Source organism: Phycodurus eques, chromosome 20 (genome assembly GCF_024500275.1).
Source record: "Phycodurus eques isolate BA_2022a chromosome 20, UOR_Pequ_1.1, whole genome shotgun sequence".
NCBI classification, from domain to species: Eukaryota; Metazoa; Chordata; class Actinopteri; order Syngnathiformes; family Syngnathidae; genus Phycodurus; species Phycodurus eques.
This window is the reverse complement of record NC_084544.1, coordinates 6,500,857-6,516,967: the sequence shown is the minus strand read 5'-3', so window position 1 is coordinate 6,516,967 and position 16,111 is coordinate 6,500,857. Positions and strand designations below refer to the sequence as shown.

Below are 16,111 nucleotides of genomic sequence, written 5' to 3'. Positions count from 1 at the left end.
AACAGTGAAGCATTGGTGGTGGCAGCGTCATGCTGTGGGGGTGTTTTTCAGCTGCAGGGACCGGACGACTGGTTCCAATCGAAGGAAAGATGAATGCAGCCAAGTACATGGATATCCTGGACGGAAACCTTCTTCAGATTCCTCATGACCTCAGACTGGTCCGAAGGTTCACCTTCCTTTTTTTTCTTCTTTGTCCTGTTCGGCTGTTAGTTCAAGCAGAATGGAAAATCTGTATTCCTTTTATGCCGGAACAGTTTTACAGTGTCACAGTGGACTTTTTAAGCTTGCGCTGTGGTTTCTTAGTATTATAATTGAGGTTTATTGAGAATAAGAATTGATCAGTCGCACAGAACAAAGTTTCTAGAGGGGAGAGAGAAACAAAGACAAAAGACAAAGCACTAATTGTAAACAGGATGAGAGAAGTAAATCATTGCATTAGCTACAACAATGAAACATTAGCTATGCGTGTTGCATCGGGGTGTAGTGCTGCACCCTGTGAGGGAAGGACAGGACAAGATAGAACAGGACAAGGACAGGAGAAGAAGCATGCAGGACAAGGGTCGTGATCCCGGCTGTACAACTGAAGTGTGGTGGGATTAATTATGTAAATTATAAAAGTCAAAAGGACAGGACGAGAGTATAAGTGAGGGGATACACAAGCGATTTGCATATTCGTGAGTTATTTGTCGCAGTAAGTGCGTGACCCCACACCCAGTGAAAGAGTCCAAGGGGTGTGTGCCTGCGTATACACACAAGTGAATTGACACCGTTTTACATGCACAAAGACTGACAGAAGTGTCCTGTAATTGCTGTGGCCGCACCACGGAGACTGAGGAGGACCCCACCCAATCAATCGAGGCGCGGGATCAGGCCCAGGGGTCCACCTGACGGGCGGACGGGACACGTCCCACACCAAGGGACCCAGGGCGGTCCGCTGGCCCCACCGAGGCGCCCCGACAACTGGCCACCCAGTGGGGGCCGCAAGGACCCAATGCCACCCACCCAGACAACCCCCTCACCTCACCCACCGCCCCACACGCCCCGCCATCCCACCCTCCCCTCCACCCCCAGGGGAGCCAGACGCCCCCCACAACCCACAGGGCCCGCAATCCAGCCAGTCCCCGCCCAGCCCGAGGGCGGGAGAGTGTCCCTTGTTTGTTGGAAAGGATGGCGGATAGGGACACCCGACAAGGGAACGATAAAGGGGGGGAGGGGGGGGGACCCAAGGAGCAGCCGCGGGCCATGAGAGGTCAGCCCCAACACCAATCAGTCGTCCAGCCCGGGGGGGGGGCCCGGCCTCAGGAGCACCGTCGTTTTTCTCTGTCAATATGGGGTGCTCTGTGTACATGAATGAGGGGGAAAAAGAACTTAAATGATTTTAGCAAATGGCTGCAATATAACAAAGTGAAAAATGTAAGGGGGTCTGGTCTCAATACTTTCCATACCCACTGTAAATGCAACTTACTAGGCTCAGAGAACACGTTACAGAACAGAGCATGCCAGCAGAAGCACAGACGTCTGGAGTTCACCCTGTGACGCTGTCTTGTCACAATTGAGTGATTTGATCACTTAAGGCCGATACTCAAAGGCTGGATTTGGTTCATTTTAAGCATGAACTATGATTAGAACATATGATTGTTCCAGAGAGGGAGGCCAGTGGGTAAGAGAGCACATGGCCTTAACCTCACAAAAAAGCAACCCATGATGCACAAGTGGGTTTTTGGGTCTGTCAACATAGACTGGATTTACACTATGTGGTTCAAGTTCCGCAATTCCCATTTTTTTGGGCAAAATTCAAATTAGGGACATGGCAGCCTTGAGAAAAGGTGAAAAGAAACTCGATATCAATTGGATATATGCCAATGCAACTGCACCATGTAGAACCGATTACAATTACTCCTTTGTCATCATTATACAACAATCATAGATGTATATACAGCTGTATGGTGTTTATGTTTACACAACCCAAAACAGACCATTATACTGTATAAGGCATGGTAAGAGATGCTATGTCTTTAGCCCATTCACTGGCGTGGACATATTCGTCAACTGGAATCCAACCGTTTACTGCCACTGACGAAAAACAAAAACATTTTGGGGGTGAAAAGAGTTTTACTATTTTTTGGTGGGTTCAGTGGTTATATTGTCTCACAATATTTTGTGGGTCTTGAAAGATAAGGCAAAATGCTCTAAAAACAGCTTGCAATAAAAGGAACTCTACTTTGAAAATGGCTGACAGAGTGAGTTAAATGATTAGCCAGGAAAATGATTGCAGACTGGATACAACCTCAACCATGATTCCTGGGTGTGTACACAATGCATGAAATTTCAGACTTGACCATACACATACTGACAAAAGTAGCAAATAGTGGCAAAATAAAACAATAAATTACAATAAAATTTAAATGTAATCTTAATCACAGTGTGTTTTGTCCCATTGAAGTACACAAGACAGCAGTTGAATGAGCTGAACTGGACAAAATGAAGATGTTTGGGGAAAAGTTGCACAACAGGCCCTTTGTGCAAAGTGCAAGATTGCTCTCTGACTCCACATCTTGTGAGATGATGTCAAGGAAATGAATGTGTATATAATGCACTGGTGAACTATACAAAATGTTGACGAAAACTCTCAGTACAGGAGTGTGTCTGTCAAAGTGTGTGAAGCAAGAAGAGATTCAGAATAATTTTAATTACTCAGAGAGAGCATCCTGAAAAGGATGGAAAATTCCTGAGACAGGAGGCTCTGCCGGGGGAAGGAAGGGCAAGACTATGACACAGACATACATATACATACACAGGCATGCTTTCACACACTCACACAGCGACACTAAGAGCCATCTTGAAAGCGTGTGAACCGGAAATGAATGCCTGTCTTGCCGGACCCGGCAGATGGAGTCACAAGGTTCAGAGAGAGCCAACCTGCAGACGTTCCCAGCCGTGTTCCCGCTTCTGCTACGGAAGTCTGCGCCCGGTCTCCAGCATCCTGGAGACATTACTCACCTCCTTCCACAGAAAAACATGCTTGTCCCTGTGGGTATGCGAGTGTGTGTGTTTTGGATATTTCTTCCACTGTACTCGTATAATGTAAGATAACCCGGGGTAACCTGTGATGCGAGGGAAGGCTAGGAGCATGCAAAGTCAACACAAGCTGCTCTGAACTTAACAAAACAGGTCAGTCAGCTGATCTCAAACACATACACAGGCTCATGTACTCATGACTCTAATGCAATACAAATAACAACAAGTGGAGAAAATATTCAGCATGGTATTGACTATCTGCATATCGGCATTAGTGATTAGTTAAATACATGAGAATGGTATTCGGGATGAATTTTGAACATCTGAAGTGACTTGCTTGCACCTACGTGTTGGTCAGAGGCCTCAATTGGACTGAGAACTGGCGAGCCAGCCGGACTGCAGAGCTCGGGAAAAGGGTTAGGGATGGCCGGCAGCGAAGCAGGACGCAGATGCTGCTCTTCCCGCAGGCACCTGCAGGGGGAGACACACACATACATTTACACTCAGGTCTCTGTATTAGCTGACCAATGAAACCACTGAGAGAGAAAATGCAAGGTCATGGGATGCTCCCATTACTTTTAATGACCTTGCTCATCCCGAAACATACAACGTACATCTTGTTGTAATGCAATTGTTTTTCATGAGGTATAAAGTTCACAGCAAATAAAAGTACAGTAGCACCTTAACTTAAACTCGTGTATCATCAAATAGTTTTTCCCCATTGAAATGAACTGAAATGCCATTAATCTGATAACCCCCCAAAAATATTTGTTGTTACGTTTTCAATAACAACAGCACTGTGTTGTAAAATATAAATATAAAAACATAATAAAAGACAAAGAAAATAAAAGAAATAAATACAAAGTAATTAAGCCGAAAGTTGTGTACCTTTATTGGACGTGGCCTAGTGAGTAACATCAGGAGCTGTAGTCACGCGGTTATTTCAGTGTTAGCAACTGCTCCATGCTCTTTGCCTAGTTTTCCTTTTGTATTGGTGTCTTTGACTATTTGTGATTTTTTATTAAATTTAATTTAAAAGAAAGTGAACCTGTGCCTTTTTGTCCTCTTCTCTCAGAGCGCCCTGAAGCTTGCAACACAAAGCAAAACATTTTTATTATTTTTTTTAAATACGACTGAGCGACGGCTCATGAATTGAAATTTGAAAATCTTAAATTTAAATATTATATCTATATATTGTCACAGTCGTGCAGAAACCTCCTATGTCCAAATTTGGTTGATTAAATATTTTTTCACAAATCTATACTACTGGGGGTCTGTTATTTTTACAAATTATTGACCAATTAAAGGCGGCACGGTGGACGACTGGTTAGAGCATCTGCCTCACAGTTCTGAGGACCGGGGTTCAATCCCCGGCCCTGCCTGTGTGGAGTTTGCATGTTCTCCCCGTGCCTGCGTGGGTTTTCTCCGGGCACTCCGGTTTCCTCCCACATCCCAAAAACATGCATGGTAGGTTCATTGAAGACTCTAAATTGCCCGTAGGTGTGAATGTGAGTGCGAATGGTTGTTTGTTTCTATGTGCCCTGCGATTGGCTGGAAACCAGTTCGGAGTGTAACCCGCCTCCTGCCCGAAGATGGCTGGGATAGGCTCCAGCACACCCACGACCCTTGTGAGGATAATCGCCTCAGAAAATGGATGGATGGGTGGATGACCATTCAGAAGTGTTGAAAATGGCTTGCTCACTTTGACAAAGTAATGTTAATGGCTTAACAAACATGCTACTTTTTTGTTTTTCTGAAAAGTCATGGTTTTGGAGATGCGAGCTGGCGATACATAACAAAAATCTGGAAGCAACACAGAGCAATTTACTCATGTAACACAATAAAAAGCCACTTCATCAGATTGTGAGTTTGCAAATTGACTGCATTACAAATCTAACACCTATATAAATGGTACTCAACAATGAACTGCTTTACTGTATCACTTCAATTGTAAATGTAAACATAATTCTATTGTACGTTTAAGAAGATAAAGCTACCCAGTTTTGAGTTCATTTAGACTGCTCCGGCACTTTTCTTTAGATAGTTTCGTTCCTACAATCACAATGTTTGTTGATGTTGAGCGAAGAATGTGCAAGGAGACTGTTGTGCGTCCTACCTGATGGCCTGGATGTGCATTGGCTGAGAGTGCTGCAGCCTCTCCCTGGCGGGTATGGAGGGGGGTGTATGACGTCGGACGGATGGGCCGTGTCTGACAAAGGGAACGTGCATAAAGTGGTGGTGGTGGGGCACGTGGCCGTTGTTGAGGATGAGTGCAGTGTCCGCCGGCGTAGAGTACACGCTCTCCATGGAAGAGTTCATCTCGTTGACCAGCTTCTCCAGATCCACATCGTCATCTGTGAGAGGAGGAGGACAAGGAATTGTGAGTGACAGAGGAAGTTGCAGGGGCTGCAGATGTCCACTAGCTGCTATCCATCCACTTCTATAGCGCTTCTCCTTATAAAGGTAGAGTCACAAATCAGCTGGAGCCTATCCCAGCTAACTTTGGGCAAGAAGTGGGGTATGCCCTCGACTAGTCACCAGCCAATCGTAGGGCACATATAGACAAACAACCATTCACAATCACACATACTGTATGTACAATAAATGTCTTCAATGAAACAAACATGTATTTGGAATGTGAGAGGAAGACTGACTACCAAGAGAAAACCCACGCAAGAACAAGGAGGATCTGCAAACTCCACAAAGGCAGGCCAGAACTGGGATTCGAACCCTGAACCTTAGAATTGTGAGACAGACAGACTAACCATTAGGCCTAGGTGCTGGCCTTTATTGGTTTCAACGCCTAAAATATATAGTCTGTAAACCGGGGGTGCAGGATTTAGGGCCTGTGTGCCTGTCTCCCATTAAAATGTGTGGCGCAATATGGAGCGCAAAATACGACAACGGAGACTCAGGACTGTTGAGCAAGTACAGTCGTACATCAAGCAAGAATGGGAAAGAATTCCACCTACAAAGCTTCGGCAATTAGTGTCCTCAGTTCCCAAACGCTTATTGAGTATGTTGTTAAAAGGAAAGGTGATGTAACACAATGGTAAACATGCCCGTCCCAGCTTTTTTGTGATGTGTCGCAGGCATCAACTTCAAAATGAGAGAATATTTGCAACAAAAAAAACTAATAAACATTCATCAGTTTGAATATTACACATCTTGTCATTGGAGTGTATTCAACTGAATATAGGTTAAAAAGGATTTGCAAATCATTGTACTGTTTTTACTAATGTTTTACACAACATCCCAACTTCACTGGAATTGGGATTGTACTATGAATGTCATTTTCACAGGCAAAACCCAAATCTGAAACTGAGCATTCAGCGTTATATATTATTGGAATAATCAATTTAATAGGACACAAATAGGACGCAACTTAACACACCTTTACGTTATGTGTTCCATTATGTTTGTGCACATAAAAAATGGGTGTATTCAAATAAAAGGTTTGTGGATGAGATTCAGATATACAATACACACCTGTTAATAGAAGCTTGAATGTTGATCTCCTTTTTCATATTCATCTCTCGACATTAAACTCAAATGCTTTTAGTCAGAAAAAAGATAAAGGAATTTGCCTTATTGTTCCAATACTCTTGGAGTCTAGCATTGGAACTGAAAAATCTTCAATAATGCCAGTTCTATGTTAGGGTTAGAATAAAAGCCTACATGAGCACCAATATGTATCGATGTCCGAGTGCCTTTTGACCGATGGGTGTCCCAAACCAACACCGCACAGAATTCCTGACATTCCTTTTGGTGAAAAAAATTACAGCAATCTGGGAGCGCTCACCAGCCTGAGTGTACCAAGTGTTCACAACAAAGTAGAAAACCAACACACTTGTGCACATACACACAGGGCAGCTGAGGACACTGTGTACAATATGCAGCACTGATGTGCTTGTAATTATACAGGAGAATGAAAAATGTACAAGATCTGCAGTCCAAGTGAGCCTGAAGAATGGGGGGGGGGGGGCGGCAAAAAGCCACTCTGTACTCAGATCAGCAGGGAGTCAGCTCAGCTCGGTTCACAAAGAGGTATGCATGACAAACACAGAGGGTAAGTAGAGGACACAAGGTCATGTGATGTTCAAGAGTGGGACATGGGTTATGAGGTGAAGGGCTGATGAGGATAGTATGGCTATTATGTAAAGCTCTGGATGGATGGTTGTGTTATGATCCCCTGCTAACAGATTTGTACACAAGGCAAGTCCACTTTTTCAAACATGAATTAAGTTATAATGCCAACAGAAACTGTTTACATATAAAATTAAAGAAATGGCAGGGAGTCGCTGATCTGTTTGAAATAGTAACTATAAGATAGCTCAAAGTACTAAATAGCTATGAAATATAAAATGTTAAAACCTTCTGTAATTAAATATGTAGGGGATGACGGCTGTTCAATTGCAACATCACTTTCAGATTTAACCTGATGAGCCAGATGCAATTTGGAATGAAATCTTTGCTCATCACGTAGCTTTAGGAGGATAGCATCATTGGCACTCACTCCCCTCCTCCCGTTGCTGGCTTGGCCCACACTACACTCTTAGCTTCAGCAGGGGAATATATAGAATACAAAGTTTCTCTCTCCTTTTTTTCTTAGATGTTTAGGAACTGCAGCCTCCGTCTGGCTACAAAAGCTCCCGTGCAAGCGTAGACAGGCCATTAGAGGAAGATCCCAGGATACACTGAATGAATGCTCTCTGTCCCTGGCAGAGACACCCTGCAATCGTTGATGGGCAACTTGGAGGTCAGAGACTCACTGATACGAGCTTTGACCTCAGCTACCTTGGCTAACTTTTGCCAGAAAAACAATGGTTTATGCGTTCCATCTGATGTAGTCCAGTCAATCACCTAAGATTCCATATGCTAACCTCCAAAACTCCATGCAGCCATAGCAAACAAATGTGAGATTTGATTCTATATTGTTTAAATGTAGGCCAAAGTCAAAATGAAACCGTGGCCTGATGACGCACTGAGGTATCTCAGTAAACTGGGAAAGGATAAAGTATATTAGTTCCGATGGCATAAAATTCTAAAGAAGTTTATTTCCTTGCTGAACTCTGTCTATTCTAAAAAAAAAAACATAATTATCCATCAATAAAACATGAACTGCATTGAACAAAAAAGGCATCACTCATGAAAGACAGCAGAGCCAAACTACACAGGCAAACGAAGAAGCTGATGGATAGATAACTGGATGGATGAATGGATGATTTGATTTTGATAAATAATGCACTGGAAGTGCACATGTACTGTACATGTGGCAAAAACTTTCTAAATCTTCCACTGACAACCAGGCTGAATTTAGTGCCTCCCTGACATACTGTACAATGATGTTAGTCTCTCAGTCAAGATGCATCACTTCAACATACAGCACTTCCTTGACACCAATTAACAACTTCCTATTAGCCAAAGCTTTGGCACCATCTTCTGGCATCTTGGTGCATTATAGAAACAGCAAAAAAATTATAGCTGAGGATAGGTTCCCCAGAAAAATTTTAAACTTAGGAATAGGCAGGGGTTCCTTCTTTTTCCTGATGGGAAAAGTCTATTTGAAATAAGTGTTCATTTCAATAACAGACCCAGTGAATGATCACAGCATAGCATTGTTGAATTGAGGAAAACACTTCCTGCATTTGATTATCTACCTAATTATCGCTTCAATTATCAGCATCTTTGTCTCCCTGACCTCTGTCCTACTTTCTCCAATATGTCCCCTCTGATGATCTGACCTACAGGCCTACAGTATATAAACACTCTATCCTGGTCACAGTCCTCTCTCAGGGCCAGGCTACAACACACTTGACAAGCACACATCGGAAACTCGAGGGAAGAAGAGGAGGTCATCTGGTGTACGATTTACATCTCCTCTGCTTCCAGGCATTTCCACGATGACTGAAGGGATTTCTGAGAACGCGGCGCCGGGAGCATGTTTTACTGTCTGTATGTGTTCAAGAGGTCATCAGTTTGGGGAAAAAGGGTGAACAAGGCAGATAGAATTTAATATTTGTCAAATAGCGCTACATCTGGATAGCAGAGATTGCAGTGTTGAAGGAAGACAATGTCTTAGATGGAGCTGACGACAAAGGAGTTATACACATACATATATGTATATACATATGTATGTATATAGAGACATATGTATATACATGTATATACACATATATATATATATATATATATATATATATATATATATATATACGTATGTATATATATATCTATATATGTATGTACATATATAGATGTATGTACATATATAGATGTATATACATATATATACGTATATACATATATACACGTGTGTGTATATATATATATATATATATGTATATATATATATGGAGAGAGAGAGAGAGATCTATATAGATATATAGATATAGATAGATATAGATAGATATAGATAGATATAGATAGATATAGATATATATCTATCTATCTATATAGATAGATATAGATAGATATATATATATCCAGCGACACAGTGGACGACTGGTTAGAGCGTCTGCCTCACAGTTCTGAGGACCGGGGTTCAATCCCCGGCCCCGCCTGTGTGGAGTTTGCATGTTTTCCCCGTGACTGCGTGGGTTTTCTCCGGGCACTCCGGTTTCCTCCCACATCCCAAAAACATGCACTGTAGGTTAATTGAAGTCTCTAAATTGTGTGTAAAGTGTGAATGTGAGTGTGAATGGTTGTTTGTTTATGTGTGCCCTTTGATTGGCTGGCAACCAGTTCAGCGTGTACCCCGCCTCCTGCCCGATGATAGCTCGGATAGGCTCCAGCACTCCCGTGACCCTTGTGAGGATAAGTGGCTCAGGAAATGGATGGATGGATATATATATCCGAAACCGGTCCGCTGTGCAAAGAAGGTTGGGGAACACTGATGGACAATTCCTGGCCATACTTGCTGTATAATCTCATTTCTTGAATAGACAGGACAGGAGAGTTACCATGGTGATGTGGCAAGTTTGGATGGGCTGAGCGCTGAAAGCCTGGAACAATCAGCTCCTCAGGCCTGCGAGAGGAACTGTGGTCCATGCCCTCCTGCCAAATAAACAAAACAGGCAGAACAAAACAGAAAGATGTTTTTGAACTGAACGTGTCACAAAAGGCCATGCAGTGGTTTTAGATGTCAGATATTTAAGTGAAGCAAAATCCAATGGGTTATTTTCACAGCGCTCGGACAATAGATGGTTTCACGCCTCTGCTCTGCTCTCGAGGAACATTGAGTGACACAGGCACTACTTTGACCCTGTACCACTGTGACATTGTGACCCCCCTTGACTTTTTTTTTCCTCAGTCTGCCTGTCACATATAAACACATGCACACACACACTTGCTTCAAACCGTCACATATTGACACTCACTTCAGACAGATCAATCACTTTCGGAGCACACTTCAACCATCACTCACAGCCAAGTTCTTTGTGCATTGGGTAATTCAACACAGCTTCCAGCCTTGAAAGCTGTAGAGTGAAGGGAAGGAAGAGGGCCAAAACCTAAAAATGACATCTCTACTTTTCCTGGAAAATGCAGAACACAGGACAATTGTTCCCAGGAATTTCTCGTAACCAGATGTCCTGCTGTGAATGCACGCACATCAACATCATCAATAAAAGCCCGAAGTAGATTTATAGCTCCAAGAAGCTGCAGCCAAAAGCTTTCCAAGGAAGGCAACTTGACTACGCTGCCTGTTGGATGCAGGATTTCGGCAGGCTTCAGCAAACTCTATCGTAGCCAGATCAAGACCTCTGAAGTTGAAATTCACTGAATTTCTAACCGTGCAAATGTGCACGTACGGCATGGCAGCCATTTTGACGAGGCGGACCCGTGTATAAACTTTCACTGGCATCAAAGCTACTGATTCATTTAAATAATGTGGCCAAAGATTTGGATACATAAACAGTTGTTTTGCAATCTAATATAAATCCCAAAGCTGCACATGAGACAATTTAAATCATTAACTAGAAACAGTAAGAGCAATGACAAAAATGTCAGAATCGGTGAATCCCTACAACAACATCATCCATCCATCCATTTTCTGAGCCACTTATCCTCAGAAGGGTCGCAGGAGTGCTGGAGCCTATCCCAGCTATCTTCGGGCAGGAGGCGGGGTCCACCCTGAACTGGTTGCCAGCCAATCGCAGGTCACATATAAACAAACAACCATTCGCACTCACATTCACAATTTAGAGTCTTCAATGAACCTACCATGCATGTTTTTGGGATGTGGGAGGAAACCAGAGTACCCGGAGAAAACCCACGCAGGCACGGGGAGAACATGCAAACTCCACACAGGGGGTGGCGGGGATTGAACCCCGGTCTTCAGAACTGTGAGGCAGACGCTCTAACCAGTCTTTCACCGTGCCGCTGGAGATATATATATATATACACACACACACACACACCGCTTATCCGAGGTCGGGTCGCAGGGGCAGTAGCTTTAGCAGGGACGCCCAGACTTCCCTCTCCCCAGCCACTTCATCCAGCTCTTCCGGGGGGATCCCGAGGCGTTCCCAGGCCAGCCGAAATACTTAGTCACTCCAGCGTGTCCTGGGTCGTCCCCGGAGTCTTAAAAAGGGGCACCACCACTCCAGTCTCCCACTACAGAGGCAATGTCCCCGATGTTCACACGATGTTGCAGAGCCGTGTCAACCATGACAGCCCCACAACATCCAGAGCCTTTAGGAACTCCAGGCGAATCTCATCCACCCCCGGGGCCTTGCCACCGAGGAGCTTTTTAACCACCTCGGTGACCTCAACCCCAGAGATAGGAGAGCCCGCCTCAGAGAACCCAGACTCTGCTTCCTTATGGGAAGGCGTGTCGGTGGAATTGAGGAGGTCTTCGAAGTATTCTCCCCACCGACTCACAGCGTCCCGAGTCGAGGTCAGCAGCGTCCCATCCCCACTATAAACAGTGTTGGTGGTGCACTGCTTCCCCTTACTGAGATGCCAGATGGTGGACCAGAATTTCCTCGAAGCCGTCCGGAGGTCTTTCTCCATGGCCTCATCGAACCCAGACCTCCTCTAATACCCGGGTTTTTGCTTCAGCGACCACCAAAGCTGCATTCCGCTTGGCCAGCCAGTACCCATCAGCTGCCTCAGGAGTCCCAAAGGCCAAAAAGGCCCGACAGGACTCCTTCTTCAACTTGACAGCATCCCTCACCGTTGGTGTCCACCAACGGGTTCGGAATTGCTGCCACGACAGGCACCGACCACCTTACGGCCACAGCTCCAGTCGGCCACCTCAGCAATGGAGGCGCAGAACATGGTCCACTCTGACTCGATGTCCCCCGCCTCCCCCGGAACGTGAGCAAAGTTCTGTCGAAGGTGGGAGTTGAAACTCCTTCTGACAGGGGATTCTGCAAGACATTCCCAGCAGACCCTCACAGTACGTTTGGGCCTGCCACGTCAGACCGGCATCTTCCCACACCATCGGAGCCAACTCACCACCAGGTGGTGATCAGTTGACAGCTCCGCCCCTCTCTTCACCAGAGTGTCCAAGACATGCGGCCGCAAGTCCGATGACACGACCACTAAGTCTATGACCTAGGGTGTCCTGGTGCCAAGTGCACGTGTGGACACCCTTATGCTTGAACATGGTGTTTGTTATGAACAATCCGTGATGAGCACAGAAGTCCAATAACAGAACACCGCTCGGGTTCAGATCGGGGGGGCCGTTCCTCCCAATCACGCCCTTCCAGGTCTCTTTGTCATTACCCATGTGAGCATTGAAGTCCCCCAGCAGAACGAAGAAGTCCCCAGCGGGAGCGCTCTCCAGCACCCCCTCCAAGGACTCCAAAAAGGGTGGGTATTCTGAACTGCTGTTGGTCCATAGGCACAAACAACAGCCAGGACCCGTCCCCCCACCCGAAGGCGCAGGGAGGCTACCCTCTCATCCACCGGGTTGAACCCCAACATACAGGCGCCGAGCCAGGGGGCAATAAGTATACCCACACCTGCTCGGCACCTCTCACCGTGGGCAACTCCAGAGTGAAAGAGAAATCAACCCCTCTCAAGAGGACTGGTACCAGAGCCCAAGCTGTGTGTGCAGGAGAGTCCGACTAGATCTAGTCGGAACTTCTTGACCTCACACACCAGCTCTGGCTCCTTCCCTGCCAGAGAGGTGACATTCCACGTTCCTAGAGCCAGCTTCTGTAGCCGGGGATCGGATCGCCAAGGTCCCTGCCTTCGGCCACCGCCTAGCTCACATTGCACCCAACCCATATGGCCCCTCCCACAGGTGGGGAGCCCATGGGAAGGGGGACCCACGTTACCCTTTCGGGCTGTGCCCGGCCGGGCCCCCGTGGGTGCAGGCCCAGCCACCAGGCACTCGCCTTCGAGCCCCACCTCCATTCCTGGCTCCAGATGGGGGCCCCGGTGACCCGCATCCGGGCAAGGGAAACCTAGATCCATATATTTTGTTCGTCATAGGGGTTTTTAGAGACAAATGTAGACATAGGAGGTTTCGGCCCGACGTCAGCGATATAAAAGTTTTGCAATACTACTGAACTATATTGATTTCCAGTGTGCCTGCGGATGAAAAAAGCAAAGCTTTTGGCCAAAATATACACACATGGTACGTACCGATCTGGGTACATTCAAACCAAGTGGAGAGAGCGAGCCTCTTAAGACATCCACACTCTGGCTTTAGTTCTCGCCAATGTCCACTCTCTTTAGCAGCCCGGTTTTTCCTCAACTATTAATCTATCTTTTTATGGTAAAATAAATGTGATAAAGTCAAATATACCCTATGTGCAGCATCAAACACCGACACAGGCGAACTGTTCATATAGCCAATCGGTCAATGTGCATGTGTCAGTCGGCAACTCTCATTCTTATGCAATGGTCCGGTCCAATCGAGTTTGACAGCATCACGCAGTGTGCAGCAGGCCTTATGCTTTGTGTACAACGCCGCCCAAGCAAAGTGAAAAAAATAAAAGAGAGTGGCAGTCGCCGATGCAATTTCAACCGCTTATTGAATGAGGAAACATAGTCAAACACACAAATATACAATGAAAACACTCACACTGAATTAATTATGTGGCCAACTGGAACTGGAGTCAGAGCTCGTGATGTAACTAAGTAGGCCAACCCCTTTAAAGTCACATGTCAACACACGATACAGTGTGTGTAACTTTTGGCTTAATTACAGTTTATAAATCCATTGTTCTATACATTCCCTTTGTAAAGTTTTGTCTTTGTTTTACAATACATTGGGTTTTTTTATGACAAAGTGAAAAAAAAAAATTATGTTTTTTTTTTTGGGGTCCGGAACAGATAAATGGCATTTCAATTCATTTCAATGAGGGGGAAATGATTTTATATACAAGTACATTTAGTTGCTAACTTGGTAAGGGAACAAATTAAACTTGTTAGTCAAGGTAACACTGTACAATCAGTCTTTGTTAAAACGACAAAAGACCCATCCACTCCAACAAACAGCATCTAACCAGTTCTACTTTTCCCTCAGCAAACCAGTTATACTTACTTGGAAGCGCAACCACAAGATTGGGAGCTAAGTGTTGCCTGGGCGACCAATGCACACCGCCGCTAACCTCTGAACTCAGAGGAACAGAAGAAAGAGGGATTTGTAGTGCGAGCTCTGAGACAGATCACTGGCACTCGGGCAAACTTTTGAGGGAGGAGACGTGCTGCTGGCACCGTTCGTTCTTTGGTTCTTTCCTCCCTTCGGACCTTGTTCAGGCCATAACTCAGCAGAGCTTCCAGCATGAGGGCTGCGGTTTTGCGTGCACATTTACGAGTGCATTTGCACACAAAGACAGCAGTTGATTGGCGCTTCCACTGCCTTGATTCAAAGTTCTCACTATGGCAGACAAGACACTTATCCTTGAGTAAGACGTGGAATGTGGCCCAGACGACCAAAACATGCTCGCAGTAAGGTTCTTTATCATGTTATGTAAGAATGGATTTAATTTTTTTTTTTAAACAAGCTTACACACTAACTTTGCAGTCACAGCCTACACAGAGACTCCCTGAGGTGGAATGAATGGGTGCCATGCTGTGTCATGTCAGCCTTTACGTAAAATGCACAAACACACGCACGCACGCACACACACACGGAGCAATGTTACTACCACTTCTCTCCCTCAGACTACCAAACAGTTTTTTTCCCCCCACTAGATGCAGGCTGGAGGAATGTTTCTCTCGACGGGGATTCAATTGACTATTCACTGCAGTCTTACTGGTGCAGAACTGGAACTTTCCTGGAAGCTAATGTGAACCAATTTAATTTAATGACCCCTCAAACAGGCTCAGCTGTTAGCAGTGACCTTCCGTTTATGAACGGGAAAAAAATAGTGAGAAACTCAGCCACCTCTTTCAATAGCAACACTCGCGAGCTTTCGGGCCCGTCGCATGACAACGCTGCGAGCTTGTTATTGTTCTTGTGTCCTCTATTTATAGACTCTCTCCATGTTCCGTAGAGAAATTATTTGCATTGCTGGTGGTTGTAGTGAAGAAAATCCTGCAGCCTAGAAACAATTCTCATTCTGGAGGAACTGGACATTGGAAGTGGGTCTGATGTGTTGGGAGTAACTCATTGGGAAACGGACTCACCCAACCACTGCAGGCACACAAACACACACAGATAAACACATGTGCATAGGGGTAATGCAGTACAGTGGTGCCTTACAATACGAATTTAATTCCTTCTGTGACCATGCTTGTAACTCGGAACACTCTTATCTCAAATCATCTTTTCGCGTAGAAATGTCAGTAATCCATTCTAGCCCATCACCCCTAAAAAAACAACAAAACATTTTTGGGGCAATTTTAAAAAGGAAAATAATAATGCTACAATCCAATTGAATGTGCTGTTCCCACCTTGGCCACCGGGACACAGTGCAGTATAGTCATTCAGACACAAACAAAGAAGAATCTTCTACAATTAGTGAGTGAGTGACTCAATAAAATGCTGTCATATTAGTCATTTTTCAGAGAGGACAAAGAAAGTATATCTGAGTATCATTATATGTATCTATTATATATATATATATATATATATATATATATATATATATATATATATACACATATATATATATATATTACCCCACCG

The 16,111-nt window shown here is 44.8% G+C and overlaps 1 protein-coding gene across 2 annotated transcripts in view; it reads right to left on the bottom strand.

The window, feature by feature from the left end:
- Positions 1-16,111, bottom strand: part of LOC133396186 (growth factor receptor-bound protein 10-like) — a 49,762-nt gene that overhangs the window by 26,138 nt on the left and 7,513 nt on the right. Inside the window, exons 3-5 of one of the 2 annotated variants that reach the window (XM_061665719.1) lie at positions 9,981-10,074; positions 5,135-5,372; positions 3,366-3,489 (exon numbers count right to left, since the gene is read on the bottom strand). In XM_061665719.1, coding sequence (XP_061521703.1) covers positions 3,366-3,489; positions 5,135-5,372; positions 9,981-10,074 — 456 coding nt within the window. The remainder of the gene's footprint in view (positions 1-3,365; positions 3,490-5,134; positions 5,373-9,980; positions 10,075-16,111) is intronic. The other variant, XM_061665720.1, reaches the window with a different exon arrangement.